At 35.0% G+C, this 18,392-nt stretch overlaps 1 protein-coding gene across 6 annotated transcripts in view; it reads right to left on the bottom strand.

Annotated features, from left to right (window-relative positions):
* Positions 1 to 18,392, bottom strand: part of PCDH17 (protocadherin 17) — an 89,600-nt gene that overhangs the window by 24,026 nt on the left and 47,182 nt on the right. The window contains exon 5 of one of the 6 annotated variants that reach the window (XM_088159728.1): positions 2,388 to 2,617. The exons of the other annotated variants lie outside the window; for them this stretch is intronic. Within the exon in view, the coding sequence (XP_088015854.1) occupies positions 2,403 to 2,617 (215 nt within the window). The 3' untranslated portion in view covers positions 2,388 to 2,402. Of the gene's footprint in view, positions 1 to 2,387; positions 2,618 to 18,392 lie in introns of those variants that run through there. 6 annotated transcript variants of the gene reach the window in all.

Raw genomic sequence — 18,392 nt, 5'->3', positions numbered from 1 at the left:
CATGAGAAAAAAAAAAGATCTCCTAGTGCTACTTTAAAAAATCAAGGAGACTAGCTTCTGTACTCACACTTGGAGAAAAGGACAAGAAAGAAGTTTCAAGAGATAATAGGACAAAACCACAAGAGGACAACATATTTCCATCAGAGCAAAACATAAAAATTAGGGGGAAGAAAAAAAAAATCCTGAAGAAATACTTCTGCTAAGAAGCAATTCCATCCTACATCATGAACTATATTATAGACTTCCAGCCAACAATAAATATCACATATTGGATACAATTTTAATTAAGTAGCATCCAAGATCAGTTCACACAAGGTATGCAAATTCATTAATATAAATTTTCAGGCCAACAATCTTTAAACCTAGCAAGCTTAAGCATGTAATTTTCTGCATGAGTAGAAAAAATATATTTTAAAATGAAGAATTTGTCAATGGATTACTATAAAGAATTCAAAGCACAAGCAAAAATTTACAAGTATGTAAAAAAATGTGATGGCAAACATGCAGTAAAGAGAAGGTGGCGTATATACCTGCTTTGTCTAAAGGTAACATCCTATTAAAACCAAAATAAAATCAAGACGGAATATGTGGTCATAAAAATCTTATAGTCTGCTTCATAAAACATTTTAAACTAAACTTTTAGTTTATTTAAAAGGTGCTGGTTAAGCTCAGATGTGTTAGGTATGGCTTTGTTTGATTGTTTTGGATTTTTCCCCCCAACTGATATGAAACAAAACTAGAAAATAAAATGTTATTTCTCTAATAAGCTCTACACCAGGCTGCATTTCAGCACATTTTAACTTGAGGACTGTTTTACCAACATCGGTTTTGTCATAAATATAGAGCAAACTTACACAGCTGTAATCACTTCCATAACCTCAAGTAAAGAATTAATTCTTCTTGGTGGGGAAAAAAAAAAAGTGTGGTGAATTTAAAAAGATGCCCAAAAGTGGACTCTGGCTAAAGTCTAACTGAACTTGTTCCGCACATCTAGAGTTTTAGTCAAAAGGACGTGAGCTGAAATAAACACAGCAGGACTTTTTATCCTATGCAAGCCTAGAGGATCTCCTTTTAGGAGTAAATTTGGATATCTGTGGTGATTAACAGGAGAAATACCTCCTGAAAAGTATGTTTGCTTTAAAATAAGCTATTGCCAAATATGTAAAATAAGTATGTTATTAATAATTATTTTTATTCATTTGTATTTTATTCTTCTTTTGTTTCTCATCTTGATCTGTTTTTTTCTGACCACGTTTCTCTTATTCTGTTCCTTCTGCAAAATATGTAATGTTCTATCAATGCTATTTAGAGAGCTGGCATATGGTTTTCTGAAGTCACCACAATTTCATTTTTTCATTGAAAAAAAATCCAGAACTAAAAATAAACCATAGAATTAATCTCCAAATCTGAACAAAAACCTGAATGGTTACCACCTTTGGTTATTATAGATTCAATATTTTAATGAATATCATAGGAGTTTCCCCCATGAAGTACAGATTTAATTAACTCATAATTGTGTACTGACAGCAGCTACATGACACCAAATGAGAGTCATTCACTCACATAAGCAAAAAGCAGTAATACTGTTTCAAACTTTATGGTTTTGGTCAGGTATAGAATTTCTCCCAGCACAAACAGGCAGGTTGTAAATGAAAAACTTTCTCATTCTCAGCTGAAATTTGTGTCTTTCAGTAAAGCAGGTAATAGCAAGACAAAATATTTCATGCTTTAGCAAAAACTGCCTTTTCAATAAATTTAGACTAGGTAGTAATGAGCTATATTGTTCAGGGTTTAATCTGTTCTTAAAAAAAGTGGGAAGTCATTCTTCTGCCCTGCTCTCGGGTATTAAGTCTGTACATCTTTTATGTTGACAGTTCAGCTTCAGGCTATAAAATAGAAGAACCTGTTCTACATCTACTATTTAAAACAAGAGCAGAAAAACTAAACCTCCATCAATCTGCTGTCTTTGTTTTATGGCTTATCTGTGGCAAAAAATGAATCATAAGAAAGATTTGTTCTGATTCTACAGACAGATCCATCAACCTACCAGTACCCATGAACCATGCATTCCTGCAGAGATTGGTGCTAATGGAGTAGCTGGGATTTTAAATATAATATAGCATCAAACTACTGCTATTCACTTGCAATCTGTAATAAGCATGAATTTAGAGAAGGCGCATGCACACAGCACATCCAAAGTAAAACAGGTTCACATGGCCTTTTTTAGACATTTTTACTTCTTTCAAATGGCATACTGTCTTTTAGGCCTCTATCATGACCGAAACAAAGACAGTGATATCATTTTGAACAGGTTTTTAATGTCCAAATCTCTTAAATGCAAAATTAATACAAATATGCAGTTTCTTCACCAAATTATTTGTAAGGTCTTCAAGAAATCGCTGTCAATCAAGCCTCTGATAAGTGATATTTAAGCTGCAACTTTTCAAAAAACAAATCCTACACATCTTTATAATCTCACGTGTAAATTTTGGATCACAAGAGAAGACTGCTAACAGATGAAGTATTTGCTCACCTGAAAGAAGAAGATCAACAGACTGAAGTCTACTTGTGATGGTATGTAGGGTGAGGATAGCAAAGGAAAGCAAAGTCGGGAATGCTTGAAAAATAAAATATTTTTAGTTAACAAGAAGAAAATTAAACTTTGGAGAAAGGATTCATTTCACATCTGAATCCCTCCTCCAAAATGGTCTCTGATTTTATCTTAATCCTGTGAATAGCCATGTCTGAAAAAATGGGGTAGCAGTTGCAATAAAGCACACAATTCTTTCAGTCAAGGGCCACTGCAGAGTGTATTCAGGAATAACTCACTCAGGTAAATAATAATCAGAGTAAAATGGAATGTACAGCGTAGCAGTGATGCAAATGATTTAGTGTAGTGCCTACATGTAGTTTCAGCTGCCTTTTTTAGATAGCTCTATCCAGAAATTTCTTAATGCGTTCAGACCCAGTGCCAGAAAAAATCAACAAAGTGGAGGAAAAAAATTGAGACATTCTTAAAAAATGATAGTTCTGTTGGCTTTAAAGCATGGCACAAGTGTGAGAAAACATACAAGTATAGTTTGATGGCATTTATTCTGTAAAGGTTGTGAAAAATATATCTTGTATGGATTATTTGGATATTTGCAAAGGATGAAAAAAGCAGCTAATTACATAAGCTATCAACAACTTCCCATGAAAAGAGCTTATAGGGTTTCTGACCTGATATGATATTCATTTAATCTAATTTATGAAACTGCTTGAGGAAACATTCAGCTGCTTTCTTGAAAGACTGACTTGGGGATTATTGGAGCTGTATAATTGTTCAACTGATCAGACTTAAAAAGAAACATTTTGTTTTACATTAATCTTGCAGAAATGGGCAATGAATTTGAGAAATAGATTGCTGTCTAAAAGTCTTGCCAAAAAATGTCTAGCTGTGAGCAACCACAACAATTTTTTTTCTAACAGTCTCATTTTCTTATTTTCAATCTTTATTCAACATCTGTTTTCTCCCCTCCTCTGTAACATAATTATGCAGAAATCCAGCATAAAACAGGTTGAGCAGTTAATAACAGGCAGCTTAAACATTTTTTTCCCATTGATGCACTGCAGATGTTTCCTTTTTTTTTTTATTTTTTTATTTTTATTTTTTTTTTACTTCAGTTTCTTATCTAATTTGGATATATTTCTATCCTTATCTTGAATATGCTCTCATAATATATGGAAGGACCTGAAAGTATGGTCTAGGAAATGCAAATGTTTATAAGGGTTTTTTTGGCTATGTAGCACATTTAGTGAGAAAGCAGAGTTTGTGCAGATAATGTTGAAGGAATTTGACTGAGATTGGTAGTCTGCCACAACACGAAAGACTTCCAGACCTTTTAAAGATATTCCATATAAAGGTTTGTCATCTTTCAGTAAATGTCTATGTGTATATATTCTATTTCTAAGATAAGTTCACTTTGCTTTTTATTTGACATAAGCTTATCTCAAAAGTAGTCATGGCTCCATGATAAATATAATTTTACAAGTACTTCAATTCAGTAATTAGAACTTGACATCTAGCCTAAAAGAGATGTCAAAATCTTATAGTGCCAAATATTCAGAATGTCCATGAAAATATAAGGATTCCTCCATACAAAGGAATAAGTATAAGATGTAGTTTTCCCCTTAATTTCTAAAGGATATTCTTATTCCGATAAATAAAGGATTCTAATTCATCTAGAATAAAAAAAATATTTAAACTAGTTGAGGCTAACTTTGGAAAAAATACTAGAATTCTAGGAAATCTTCAATTCCCACAAAGAAAAAAAAGAAGATACAAATTACAAAAGACAATATGATGTAGAAATAGAACAGACTTCATTTTATATGGTACATGTAGACAAAACTCAGTGAGTGTAATTGAATGTACAACCTATTGTAATTAGAGGATTCTATCTTCAGGTTCACATAAATACCGTAATTAGAATTATTCCTTCAGTATTGAATGAGTTTATATGAGATGAATCCTAGCAATCCTAGTAAGGGTAAAATTTTTCCCTATGGGTTTAATAATGTGTAATTGCTCCTGTTTGAATACTGAGGACTAGACAAAATCTCTGGGTTTGGGGTTTTTATTCATACTGTCACTGATTTAGTTCTATATTCTTGGTATGGCAGAAAACTGTTGCATATATTCCGTATATTCTGGATGCTTGTGCAAAAAATGTTGATTTTAACATTTTTCAGCCTATCTGCTGCATGAATTTTTTACATTTATTTGCACTCCATATTGAATGTATTGTATACAATATGGATGAGATACTACCCTTTGTTACTGAGACATCACATAATCTGATGGCTGCTGCTGAAGGAAAAATATTTGCTTTCATTTTTCTCACATGACATGATGAATAGTTAAAAATTAGCATAGAAGACACATGTAAATTCCTAGTTTATCTATGAAACATTTATTCTTTAAGAAGGTCACAAACCTGCAGTTTCTAAACTGTTGTTTTAAAGTAAAAGGGACATTCTGCCATTGAATAATGGCATACCTCGTAAAGTAAGTTTGACAAAGATAAATAAAAGGGTATTTCTTAACTAAATATAAGTTTTAGAAAAATCTGAAACATTAGTATCTTTTTGAGGGGCAAAATTACATTCAGAAAAGTTACAGATTATAAAATTATTTAATTTTCCTTTGTTTCTCTGAAAGATGGCTGGTTTGCCTCCAAGGCAGAAAGTTAACAATCATTTTCAACTTAAAAATGAGCCCCAAAGAACAAAAGACCAAATCCAGAAAAAAAAATACCCAACCAAAACCAAACTCCAATTTCAAATGCACCTTTTTCAAAAGGAAAGAAAAAGCATTTGATATTTTTTAGCAGCTATCTAATGCTAGAAGCTGCTTTAATAATGAAAGATTACATGGATAGCTTTTGTAATGTGCCCAGTCAAGTTAGCCATAAATATGTGCATACAAAACAGAAAAATTCTTTTGTAATGCAAAATATTACTTTGCGAAAAAATATTATTTTCATGAAGGAGTTCTTCAGTATACTTAAAAGGCCTATCTTGATAGTTGCACTTTTAAATTACTGAAGTTGCAGAAAACTCTTGTTGTTCCACATCGTCCTCACCTGCCCCCAGCAAAGGAATCAAAGCAGAAGAGGAAGACTGGAAGCAGAAGTATGTGGAAAGAAACTGAAAGACACCTTGCATCCAGTACATCCCGAAATTACCCTGGAAATTTGCTTAGAACTACATGCCATGGGGTGTGTTGAAACTTACAGCGCCCTCATGTACGCCTGGAAGATTGGGTTTCTTGGAATTAATCCATCTAGGCTGCAATTTAATGTTTATTAGATTAACTGGGGGGTGAGGAGGGAAGAAAAGTGAGAAAGAAACCAAAAAACATGTAGCAGCATTTTCATTACAAACACAAAGAGCTCTTTTATAGGGGATTAATAAGACTGTACTATGGTTCATGGTAGAGTTTTTCTGCACACCACCATCATACCTGAAGGAAGCCTACAAGAAAGATGGAGAGAGACTATTTACAGAAGCATGTAGTGACAGGACAAGGAGGAATTTCTTCAAAATGAAAGAGAGTAGCTGTAGATTAGACATTAGAAAGAAAATCTTCACTGTGAGGGTGGTGAGGCACTGGCACAGGTTAACCAGAGAAGCTGTGGATGCCCCAACCCTGGAAGTGCTCAAGGACATCTTGGATGGGGCAGTGAGAAACCTAGTTTAGTGGCAGATGTCTCTGCTTATGGCAGGGGAGTTGGAAGTTTTATGATTTTTAAGAGTCATCCTAAACCATTCTATGACATTGTGAAAAGCATATTTTACACAGGCTTAATTTGTCTGTTCTTTTATTTCCCTTTTCTTTCAATACATGAAATTCAAGATTTTTTTCCTGGTATTCACCAACAACAAGGATTTTTAAATTTTTTAATTAATTGCTGCTAAGTAATGTTTCATGTGCAACAATAAAAATATAGTTATGACATATACACAAGATCACTGAAATGTTCTACCGAGATGTGATTGCTCACAGAATAGTGTCTTCCTGTCTTTGTGGAGGGAATTTTTCCTGACTTTAAAACATTCTTTCTACAAAGTTGACAAGCCTCAGTTAGAGTTTGCTGATATTTAATTTAAATTAGTTTCAATTTTCAATATTTGTGCTATTCTATGTATTCTGATAATTGTCTTCCTCCTCATGAGACCTGATTTGTTTTCTTACCTCCAGATTTAACCACTTTAGAGTTTTCTGACATTGTTGTCAAAGCTCCTAGGTAAAAAGTTTTTTCTGGTATCTGCTGCTTGAATCTCTAGTCTTGTGAATATAACATTCTGCATAATGCTGCTTTTACAATGTTAATGTTATAAAATATGCATTTAGATACAGAACAAGCTGTTCTAATATGGTAATTAAAAATAATAGTACCTATTTAAAAAATAATAGAAAAAGAAGTTAATTGATATATTGTTTATAATTGAATCATACAAGGTATATATCTACCAAAAGTCTCAAACTTCAATATAGGTATTCACCAAAAAAAAAAAAAAAAAAAAATCCCTAAAAAAACGTTAATCCAAAAAAATCTGAATTATGCTCTTTGCAGCTCAGGAGGACAAACAATGTTGACTGGAGGGTAAGTGGTTCCAATCGTAGCTGGAACAGACATTCAAATAAGTCATCTCTCTTTTCTTTGCAAAAAGAGTATTCTAAAAAATGTTGAGATTCCCCAACTGTAACAAAACTGACATCCTCTATCCATTCATCTAAATCCTAAGTAAGCTCAGGAAGATGCTAATTGATTAAAAAAAAAGAATCTACATAAGTTCACTATTCTTGAAAACTCAGTCTGGACTTGGGACACAGACTAGACTTCTCAGTACAGTGGGTGTTGATCTAGAGAAAGATAAGACATTAATTCTTATACTTCTCTGTTGTTAAATATTATCAACCATGAGATTTCTCCACCTTCTTTGATCTAGGGAGAATATGCTATACTTTTATGTCAGAAATGAGCAGTAGCAATACCTAAGACCGGCACTTGCAGTGAACAGTATAATCAGTGTACCTCAAAGTCTTACCTAAATGTCATCATTAGATCATGTATCATGCATATTACCTGATATCATTCACAAGATATAGACTGAAAAGCGAACAGCTTGCATTAGCGGACAACTTTTTCTCTCTTTATCTCAGGAAAATGATGCTACCTTCACCAGGGAGATACTTGGAAAACATCAGCTTACAAAGGCATATTTACTAGTTTGCTCAGCAGAGCAAATGGTAGTAAAAAACTCACAAAGGTATTGTGAAACTCTCACAACTATATTCTAATCTCCTGGGCTGAAATTTACTGAAACCAGTAAAAAGAATGAAGTAACCTGTGTTCTGGAAGGGCTACACGGCTTAGATACGTAAATTGAGAAGTTGGCCCTTTTTGTGCTCCCCACCTAGTCTATGGAAAAAGAGAGGACAGAAGCCAGGAGAAAAGAAGGCTCTGGTGACACCTTACAGCAACCTATCAATATTCATATGGGGGTTTATAAGAGAGATGGAGAAAGACTTTTTACCAGGGCCTGTGGTGACAGAAGCACAGTCCAATGGTTTTAAAATATGAAAGAAATACATTTGGATTCGATGCAAGGAGGAATTTTTTCACAATGAGAGTGTTGAGTCCTGCTTTTGTTAGAGAGGTTCAACTAGATGATCTATAAATGTCCCTTCCTACCCACAGCATTCTACAATTCTCTGACTACATATGTCATGTATCTTAACTTTTATGTTCTTTACTAGTATGAAGTTGTCACAAACAACAGCCTATACAGCCTTGGCTACAAAATTGTCTCAGCCAAAGAGAAACTGGAAAGCCCTTGATCCAGTCTTCAGTCTTCTGTTCCATAGTTCATCCAGAACTACAAATTTTAACTAGAATTGGAGTCCCTTGGGGCATAAGCTACCAAAAAGATATTAATTTAATGGTGCACTCAGCTGTTTTCTCCTTCTAGAGAGAAAATGAGAGAACTTAAGTCAAGAGCTTAATACACTGCTGGGAGGTACTCAGAGACTGCTGTGATGAGTATCAACAGAATGAATAGAAATATCTAATACATAATAAAAGCAGTGTAGGAAAAGGTTGACTTTCAGAGAACTACCTGCTCTTTTCATGATAACTTGGCAGTGCAAGGTGTGCATATATAAATAAATAAGTAAATAAATAATCCTTTTTTTTCCTACCACATAGTGATTATAGCAATCTCCTCTTGTTTTCAGAAATGGATACATGCTTTTCACTTCCAAATTGAAAATATGGCTGAAAGGCCTGGATGCTTTTAAGTTACTACATTTTGCGAGAACAAACAAGAATACTAATCATGGGCATGAAATAACTAACATGAACAAAACTAGAAACAAAGCATCCTGCTGGATGGCAGCATACTGGAATGAATACAGCATGAAGAGAATTGTATAAAAGATAAAGAGTGAGGTGGATCACAGAGTGCAGTTACTGTTACACTTTTATCTTGTTGGACTCTTGTTTGGAAGAGTAAACTTAAGAAGTAATCTGAAGAAAAAAAAAGAGCAAAAATACAAAAAAAACCCCAAATCAAACAAAACAAACAAACAACCAAAACCAAACCAAATCAAAACAAAAACAAAACAAACAAAACAAAACAAAACAAAAAAACACCAAATATTAAAAGATGCTTAGGGCAGGAAGTATTTGGGGCCATGAACCTTGACAGAGCTGTCTTTGCCCTAAGCAGTCTTTGTGCTTTCATAACATGAGCCACCAATGTTCATTTGGAGACTGAGATGAAAATACAACTGCATTTCACTCATGGACTAGTACTCATGTTTTGTTAAATGCACCCACTTAGTCACTAACATAGACTTGCTTTCCTGATGGACCTTAAAAGAGTGCAAATTATTCAAAAGTGAAAACACTATAGAATTTTTTTTTTTTTAACTCATGTATTCCAGCAATTTAGGCTGTGTCCAGGGTGATCATGTAACCACCTTCAAGTGTATTGCCCTAATCTATACAGAACAGCCAAGAAGTTGCAAACTTAGACTTCTAAAAGAGCACATTGCTGTAAACAAGGACAACACAGTATGCAAAATACTTACTGGAAATTAAAAAAAAAAAAATATTAGAAGTAATCTTTCTGATCAGAGGAGAATGTCATGGTTTAACCCCACATGGCAACTAAGCACCACTCAGCTTTGCTCAGTCACTCCCCACTGCAGCAGGATGATGAAGAGAATTGGAAAAAAGAAAAAAGTGAGAAAATATGTGGGTTGAGATAAAAGCAGTTTAATGGGTCAGAAAACGAAGACAAATTGATGTGTAATGCAACTTCTCACCACTCAGTGACCAGTGCCCAGCCAGTTCCCAAGCCATGGCCCCTGGCCAGCTTTCCCTAGAGTTTATAGGCTGAGCATTCTGCCATATAGGATGGAATATCCCCATGGCCAGTTTGGGTCACCTGTCCTGGCTGTGCCCCTGCCCAGCTTCTTGTATTCCTCCTGCCTTCTCCCTCCTGAGAAGCTGAAAAGTCCTTGATTTTGGGTAAGCACGACTTGGCAAAGACTAAAAACATCAGTGTGTTATCAACGTTATTCTCATGCTAAAAACAAAACACAGCATTGCACCAGCTACTAGGAAGATAATTAACTCTTTCCAAGCCAAATCCAGGATAGGGAGTCAAACTAATGAAATTAGGTTAGCCAGAAAAAAAAAAAAAAAAAAAAAAGGAAAAAAGGTAAAACTGTGTAGGGAAAAGTGGTGAAAAGATTAAAAATACATACCTTATGCAAAATGAGACAAAAGGTGATCAAAAGGAAAAATGCTAATTATAAGATCAGAGGTAGAAACAACATAACCTAATTAAAAGGTAATTAGAGGAAAAGTCAAATAACAAGGTGAAAAACAGTATGTGACTATCAGGAATGATTTGAAATACTAAATAAGAAAGATAGAAAAGGTGATAATGTAAGAAAAAGTTATGAAGCACCAAAACACATGAAACAGAAGAAATGTTAAAATGCTGGGGGAGAAATGCAATGTCATGATTAGAAAAAAGGATTGTGGTAAAAGTCACATAAGTGTGAATAAGAATAATGATGAAGATAACTGTATTTTTTTTTTAATAAAAGTCAGAAACTAAGGACTGTTATGATGGAAACAAAATACAAATCACAAAAACAATTTGATCTACTTGAAAATACCACTAATATCTGTGCAATCTGACTAAATGTATACTTCCTAATACATATTTTAGTGCCCATCAATAGCAGATAAAGTATTATGCAGAAATGCATGCATAATAATAACACAATCCTAAACCATTCGGCTGTATCACAAATAATAATTATCTGGGACACTAAAAGATCATGGCAAAAGCTAATCTAATAAGTCTTCCATTATCCTTTAATACTTTAAAACTGTGCCGTGAGCTAAACAGTTGTCAAAATTGAGTTCTGTTTACACCGAGCTGAGTATCAGTGAAACAGAGATCACTGCTGAGCTCTAATTACAAAAACAAATTGTTCTCTCTGTAATCGAGCTGCAAAGGTTAGTCTGCTTCTCCTTCTGCCCTTCCTCCACTCCCCAACAGATTTTATCCTTATTGGAGACACAAAGATAGATGAAAGATCATGTGTCATTTGTTGATCAGATAAGAATTGTATGAGAGGAGACATAACACAACCCCACTAGATAACACTGATTAGATGCTGCCTTGCAGGGATGAGGCCACAGAGAGCCCAGTGACTACTTTAAACTGGATATTGTATTTCATTTTAACTCAGCTAATGGCATACTCCCTTTTCTCCAAAGTGCAGTGGCTACCAGGTAAGTGCAGTCCTTGGCTATCCTCCCCCTGAAGAGAAGTACAGACAGCAGAATTTATGCAGAGGCACAGGGAGTGTCTTCTGCTCAAGTTCACATGGACTTCCATCCTCCATGATGTATATGTAAGAACTGCAGTTGTACACACTCCACCTTATGCAGATGTGAGACAGCTCAGCATTTGTGGAAAGCTAACTGGTGTGCAAGTTGGCATCAGGATTGAGTTCAGATTTTGTATAGTGAAATTCTGCCCACGTGAAGGTCCAACATGAATGGAAGTAGAGAGCTCGCTAATTATCACGTCTTCTAAGCTTATATGAATTCATTTATTTAGCTGCAATAAAGTCTTACAGGAAGTTAGATATCCAGCTCGCCACTTCCCAGCTCTCTTGCCCATAATTTCCTCTATCACAATCACAGGTTAGATAGTGTCTGGCACCAATACAGATTTTCATGTCTGAATATAAAATGCTGATTGTGTTCTACTAGCCATGGTTGCCTGTGCCACCACATCTCCACGATATGTAATTCACTTGTTGAAAGAAAAGTTATTAGAATGCAACTAAATATGACACTGCTCCACAGCAGGTATCACTGTGGTGAGAATAGCCCATTGCAGTCAGATGGTAAAAATTTGTTTTACACAAGCCAGTCTCTGCTTGTTCACTGTCAGAGAAAATACATTTTACATCATCACTTACGTTGTTTTCCTTATCTGGCATGATAGCTACAATCTATATTTCTCAGCTCTGTGCCCCAAGGACTGAAAGTATCAAAGAAGGAAAGAAAATATGCTAATAAAAATGCAGTACCAACCCATCTCATGAACAGAACCAGAGTCATCTTTGATTTCCAACATGCTCACAGCTCTTTTCAAGACAGCTGCTAAATTACTACTTTAAAATTACTGAAAGCCAGAATGAGTAAAGCTTATTTTATGAATAACTGCTACCTAATACACACAGCCTAGCTCAGGGAAGAATACTGTTTCATTATGGCTAGTACTCAGTGTTGTATCTAGAACTCAAATCAAAGGAAAGATTACTGAGAAACTTTATTATGATGGCGAATCGTACTATTCATTTGAATGACGAATTATTAAATGAAAACAAAAACTGAAAAAAAAAAAAAGCAATTAAATCTACTTAATTCAACATTCTACAAAACTCACCAGATCTAAAAATCTAAGGCTCATTTAAAGCAAACAGAGTGGGTCATTAAAAACTATTGAAGATGTCAATCATTTGGAGATGTGGTAAGAATTTAAACACATTTAAGTACTGGCAGTCCTCATGTCTGATTTTTTTTCTTCCTTTTTGTTCTACTAAGGAGAAAATTTCCATCTTGCACCCTATTGGAACTAGAAATTCCTCTTAATGTAGATTCGCATTTGTAATTCTTTCACAATGTATCTCCTCTAATAGTACAGATGTTCAGAAACTTCATGCCTTAGGAGTGGAATGTCTATTTACTTTATCTAGGGTAATTAAATAAAAATAATTTTGCTATTATGAACTTGGGATTTTAAAAACATATGACTAGGCACATTGCAATAGCATGTGTATTTCATTTGTTATATATGACTTTTATAGATTTAGGAATCTTTAAATTTTTATTTAATTTGTTTGTGTGTAGTACATATCTGAAATTTCTGCTGGGAAATTAATTATTTCACAGTAGCCATTTACAGTATGCAAGTAAAATGCATTATTGTTTGATATCCCTCTAATAATTTTAAATGGTAGAATAGAATATCATTACTCTAAAAAAGAGTAAAAACTGAGCAGAAATATGCACTACTTTCTCAGCGCAGAATGATGAAGTATTGGGTATTTACTGGAAGAATGAAATTTGTAATCTGGTTTGGTCTGTAAAACACAAATCTGTAAAACATAAATCACTACATAATGAATAAGAGTGGAATTTCTAAGATCTTATCTGTAAATATGTTTTATAAATAAAATATGTACTTTAAAATGCAAAATAATACATATTCATATTAAGAGTTTATGTCTCATACTCTACACAATGATAATTTCCATCTTGCTGTATATCTGGATTTGTAACTTGAAAATCTAACCTACTGCTTAAACTCTAGGGCCTACGCTTTTTGAATACGCAGAATGAACATTCATTCATTCTGTGTGCCAAACAAGTAGCTTACATGAAAAAAGATTAAAAAAACAAAATTGCAGATTATGTAATTAGTTGGAGATTATCTTGCAGCATCTTGCCTATATGTAGCAGAAATTGTTATTCAAGGGTGTCATTAGTTTAGAAGACACAGGAAGACTTTTTTTTTTTTTTTTTTTTCTGTTGCAGCATCTGTGGAAAAACACATAAAAGTTTCTGTCAAGACGTGTCTAGTTTTAGAAAGCTATTTTACCTGCAACAGGCTAAAGACTCTGCCCACTTCTTCATTTGCTCAAAAGTAATGTTTTTACTCAGGTGTGGAAAAAAAACTGTGCCGTCTGCCATCTTTTTGTTTTGCTTTAAGCAGTTTTGCAATGTGGATTCACAATTTTTTGGGCTAGGAAATATGCCTAGTGAAGACCTACCTTCTGACTGAAGCAAGCTTCTCCTTTCTTTAGGCTGTTAGGTTCCACAATATGTAAAACTAAAACAGATCATTCCTGCCTGGCATCTACTCTTTGTTTCTACCTTGTTTCAATTTTACAGTGAGTAGGTTCAAGTGCCTAAAAGATCGTATTTTAAAAAAATCAATTCACCTTCCTGAACCAACTCACTGAAGGATCACAAGTCCTTTTTCCTTTAAAAGTCTCATGTAGAGAATAGAGAATGTATCATATGGAAGCAGATGGTTTAACTGATTTAAACCAGATAAAATTGTGAAAGTAACTTTCTAATGTTAGGAGAGCTTTCTAATAGGAGAAACTATGAGAGATCCCATCCTCGCTCATCAGGAGCTAATACTTATGGACAGTCACAGGCATTTTTATTATTCCTTTTAATGTTAGAAGTTTCCTTCTTCTTTTGAACATATTAATGCCTCCCTAGGAATGATCCTTCCCGGGACCACAAGCTTGCCACACGCATTACAAGGACTGTGTAAGGGGAGCCGCTATGGGCCACAAACTCATAGACCCCAGCCTTACATCTTCTGAAGTAGTGTTGTCACAAAACTATCATAAAATCTAAACAGTAAAGAACAGCTGATCAAGTTCAGCCAGCTGAAGAAGGATGCGATGCTGAAGGAAAAAAGAACATTCAGCATGTCTGTATTTTAGGAGTATTTTCTGTTTCCTTGAATTATACACTCTCTGCTTACTCAAGTAGTACAAAGTCTCAAGATCTCATCAGACATATAGAGAAAGGAACTGAAGTTACTTGTTTTTACTTTGTTTTTTAATGTCAGACTGGAAAAAAGTTAATTCTTTAAGAGGACAAGCCACCTCAACCTGTCATTTCAACTCATATTTTCCATTGGTTCTCCATTTACTTTCAATGCCAGTTCAAGAACCTGGCCATAATATTTAAGGCTTTGCTGAGCAGGATGCATCCAAGGACAATTCTCCGTTCACTGCACAATGAGACAGCTGTGTCCCTCTAGGCCACACTCATGAGTGTGAAGCTCTCAAGACTAGAAACAAAATGTTCTCAGTTGATGTCTGTTATTTGATGGAAAAGACACATCACAAATGTGGAGGAAGCAATCAAAGAATAGTAAGTAAATAAAAAACCCAGCAGTTTAAATGCAGTAAATAAAAGCAGCCACATCTGTTAGCTACAGGTTCGAAAGTCAAGTGTTTCATTAGCACCTCCATGGCTACATCAAACTTGGTGTGGATCTGCTGGGACACACCATGCCTCCTCCTCTCCATCCACATAACTAATTCCCACTCTTCTAATGCAAATAAGATGCAATGAGCTAAAAATTATTCCAACAGAGTTGTGGGGTCCCATCCAGGACACTGTCCCAATAAACAGTTGAGCACAAGCAAGTCTCACATTGATAGCTAAATGATTGAGATAGTTGGCTCTCACAGGCAACAAGAAACACTTGGAATTGTGATTAAGAGTTAGGTAAGAGCTGAATCCTATGGATTTCAGCATACTGTACTTAGCAAAATTAATGTCCTGTACCTTTCTTTGTCTTTTCACATGAAATATAACTTTTGGTTTTTTCCTAAGATTTTTACACTTTTCAATTTTTCACAAGGAAATGGTATGGATTTTGTTTCCCTTCATATAATACTACTGTTTTTTGTGGTTTTTTTTCTTTTTTAAATTTGCCCAAACTCACCCTCCTTGCACACTATTCCTTGAAGTATTTGGAAGAGCTGCTTTGGAATGAAAACCATTTCTGCTGGATAGAACAAATGGCAGGATATGCTTGCAGAGTTACACGGCTGCCAGTCACCACTGAGAGTAAAGTACATAATGCTAACTCTCAGCATGCATCAGGGTGGAATTCAAGCTCAGCTGAACAGAGTTGCAGGTATCCTTGTCTACCTTTGAGCTGTTCAAACTGACAGAGCAGTGTACCATAACTTTACATTCAGACCTGTTTTGTTCTTTTCAGTAAGGAAATCCTGAATACGACATTGATGGCATCCCTCGTTTGAATCAGCAAGCAAGCTATTAACGGGACACGTCTGGGTCAAATATTCCACAAGTTTCAGCTGTTACTGTCACCTCTTTGTAAAACTTAAATGGAAAGAAGTTATCTTTTCCTAAGGTTCCAGATGAACGAATTTTAAATAAATATATATTGTAATTGAATGAGAATCTGAGAAAAAATGTTAAGCCCCTTAGATAAACTGCAAGACTCCTGTTCTTGTCTGAGAACATGAGTGACAATCTGTGGAGCTCAAAATGTTGATTCCTTTTTTACTGATTCTTTGGCTGAATCTGGCTTAATAAATGCAAAATCGACACAGCTGAAAACTGTCTATTTAGTGTAACAGCCCTGCCTATAATTTCCATGCAGTTGGAGTCATGCTGAGCACACCTTTGGCCTGATCCAGCTCTCATGTTGCAGACATGATTCAGAAGTCAGCATAGCCAGGATGCACAGCTGTGTGATTCTTCTTCTTAGCATAACGTTCTTTTTGGATTTTACCATGAACCTTTACAGAAATTCTGTAAAATGGACCCTTGGTGACACAAGGAGGTGACTTTTCTGTACTGCAGGGTAAAAGAGACTACAAGTCTCTGTGGCCAGGCTATTGAGCTTGGTTTCAGGGTCAGAGAACCTCTGACTTCGGGGTGCCATGATTTATTTGCACAAAACAAGAATATGAGGGTGTTACCTGACAGGACCTGAACAATGGGTGAATGAGGATGCATTACCAAGATACTTCTTTCATGCACAATGACCTTGTGTTTACCAGACTCAACCAAGAAGCCACAGCAATCCCCACAAAGCTATGACAGCCTAGTCAGGAGCTACAGCAACCCAAAAAGGTCCCACTGCAGACCAAAAAAGAGGTTTGGACATCAGGTGGAAAAGAATCTTAAGGTGTTGTTTTGATGAAAAACATCCATAGTGAACACAAGATTAGGTAAAAAGTAGGTACTTCTGTCTGAAGCGACACTGAAACAGTCTGAAAAATTAATACTTATCAGTTAAACAGACAAAGAAGATTTGCTCAGTTGCATCAAACCACTAAGTAGATATTCTTATGCTCTTCTTGTTATACTCTTACTCTTTGCATAACATTTTTCTAATTCTTATTCAGATCTAAAATGCCCTGATTCTCTTTACTCTTATTCACTTTGGCACTTTGGATTCACTTTGGATTTAAGTTCAGGCAAAGTGACTGAATGTACTTTAAACTTAAACAAAGATAAGAACCAATAACTCTAAAATGATTTGACTAATCCACCTGTAATGTTAATTTGGACAAGTTTTCACAGCTGCCTCACTGTTAAAAAAATAGAAAAATATTAAGATTTGTGCTAGATTGAGGGAAAATGGTAATAACAATGGATGCTTGCATTCCTAAGTGGAATTCTGCAACAATAGGTAAAAGAGCTCTAAAAGTATTTTTCCAAGTGTGAGGAAAGTCAAAATTACAAAAGGGTAAGGTACAAGCCTAATATAGGCATTTGGAAAATTGTGTAACAAGAGAACAAGAAAAATATCACTGCTGCCTTTGATATGTGATATTACTAGTGTACCAAGGAAAAATGGACACTGTCTGTACATGCGCTTAAAAAGGTTATTCTTAGTTGCCAAAACTCCCAGGAAGAGTGAGAATAAAAACCAGAAGGAGCTGAAAATAGGAAACTGGTGGCAGTCATCAGAGACAACCAATATAAGGTGTGGGTGTTTTCTCCAGTAAAAAGGAAGCACAACACTGAATTTTACTGGAACATTAGTTACAGGTATAACTATCAAGTCTCTCTCTCATAAAAATCCATTATGAAGTGGCAGACTTTAGTCAATTGAATTACAAGCAAAAGATAAAATTCCAGATGAAAAAGAGACAGCTAAGGATCTCTCTATAATTGGTTTGGAATAAAAGTGTCTTCTTTTTTTCTTTTCTGTCTTACTGTAGTGACCTGAGAAAGAACTGAAAATGGCATCACATTTCTGCAGCATTTCCACATTTCTGTAGAGATGCTGTTTCTACTTTGTGAATTTTAGATGCTAAAGCTCATATACTCTTTGGGGTTGAGAATTGGTAAAACGAGGGTATGTTTTAAATAGCAACCGAGGAAACATTTGCTATGAATGGTACATATTCAAGCAGACTAGGCATTATGCAAACCAGCAGAAGAAAAAGGCTGGCAACATTTGAATTGTCTATGACAGTGTTTTTTAGATTGAAGACAAGTGACAGGTATAGAAAAGCATGTAATCTCAGATCCCTTGTCAAGTAGAGTCACAAACTGTAAAGTGAAAAAGGAAAAAAAAATAGGGTAAAGTAAAAGTTGATGGTATTCAGAGAGGGAATAACAAAGAGAAACTTCAGCAAATAAAATCCTAATTGAACAGGGAGCATAAAAATTGGTAGCCAGACCAAAAGCAAGTATTTACTTGATTCTACACCTTTTTTAAAG

The sequence above is a fragment of the Sturnus vulgaris genome, chromosome 2 (assembly GCF_052056855.1).
Source record: "Sturnus vulgaris isolate bStuVul1 chromosome 2, bStuVul1.hap1, whole genome shotgun sequence".
NCBI lineage: Eukaryota > Metazoa > Chordata > Aves > Passeriformes > Sturnidae > Sturnus > Sturnus vulgaris.
This window is presented reverse-complemented; position numbering and strand designations above follow the sequence as displayed.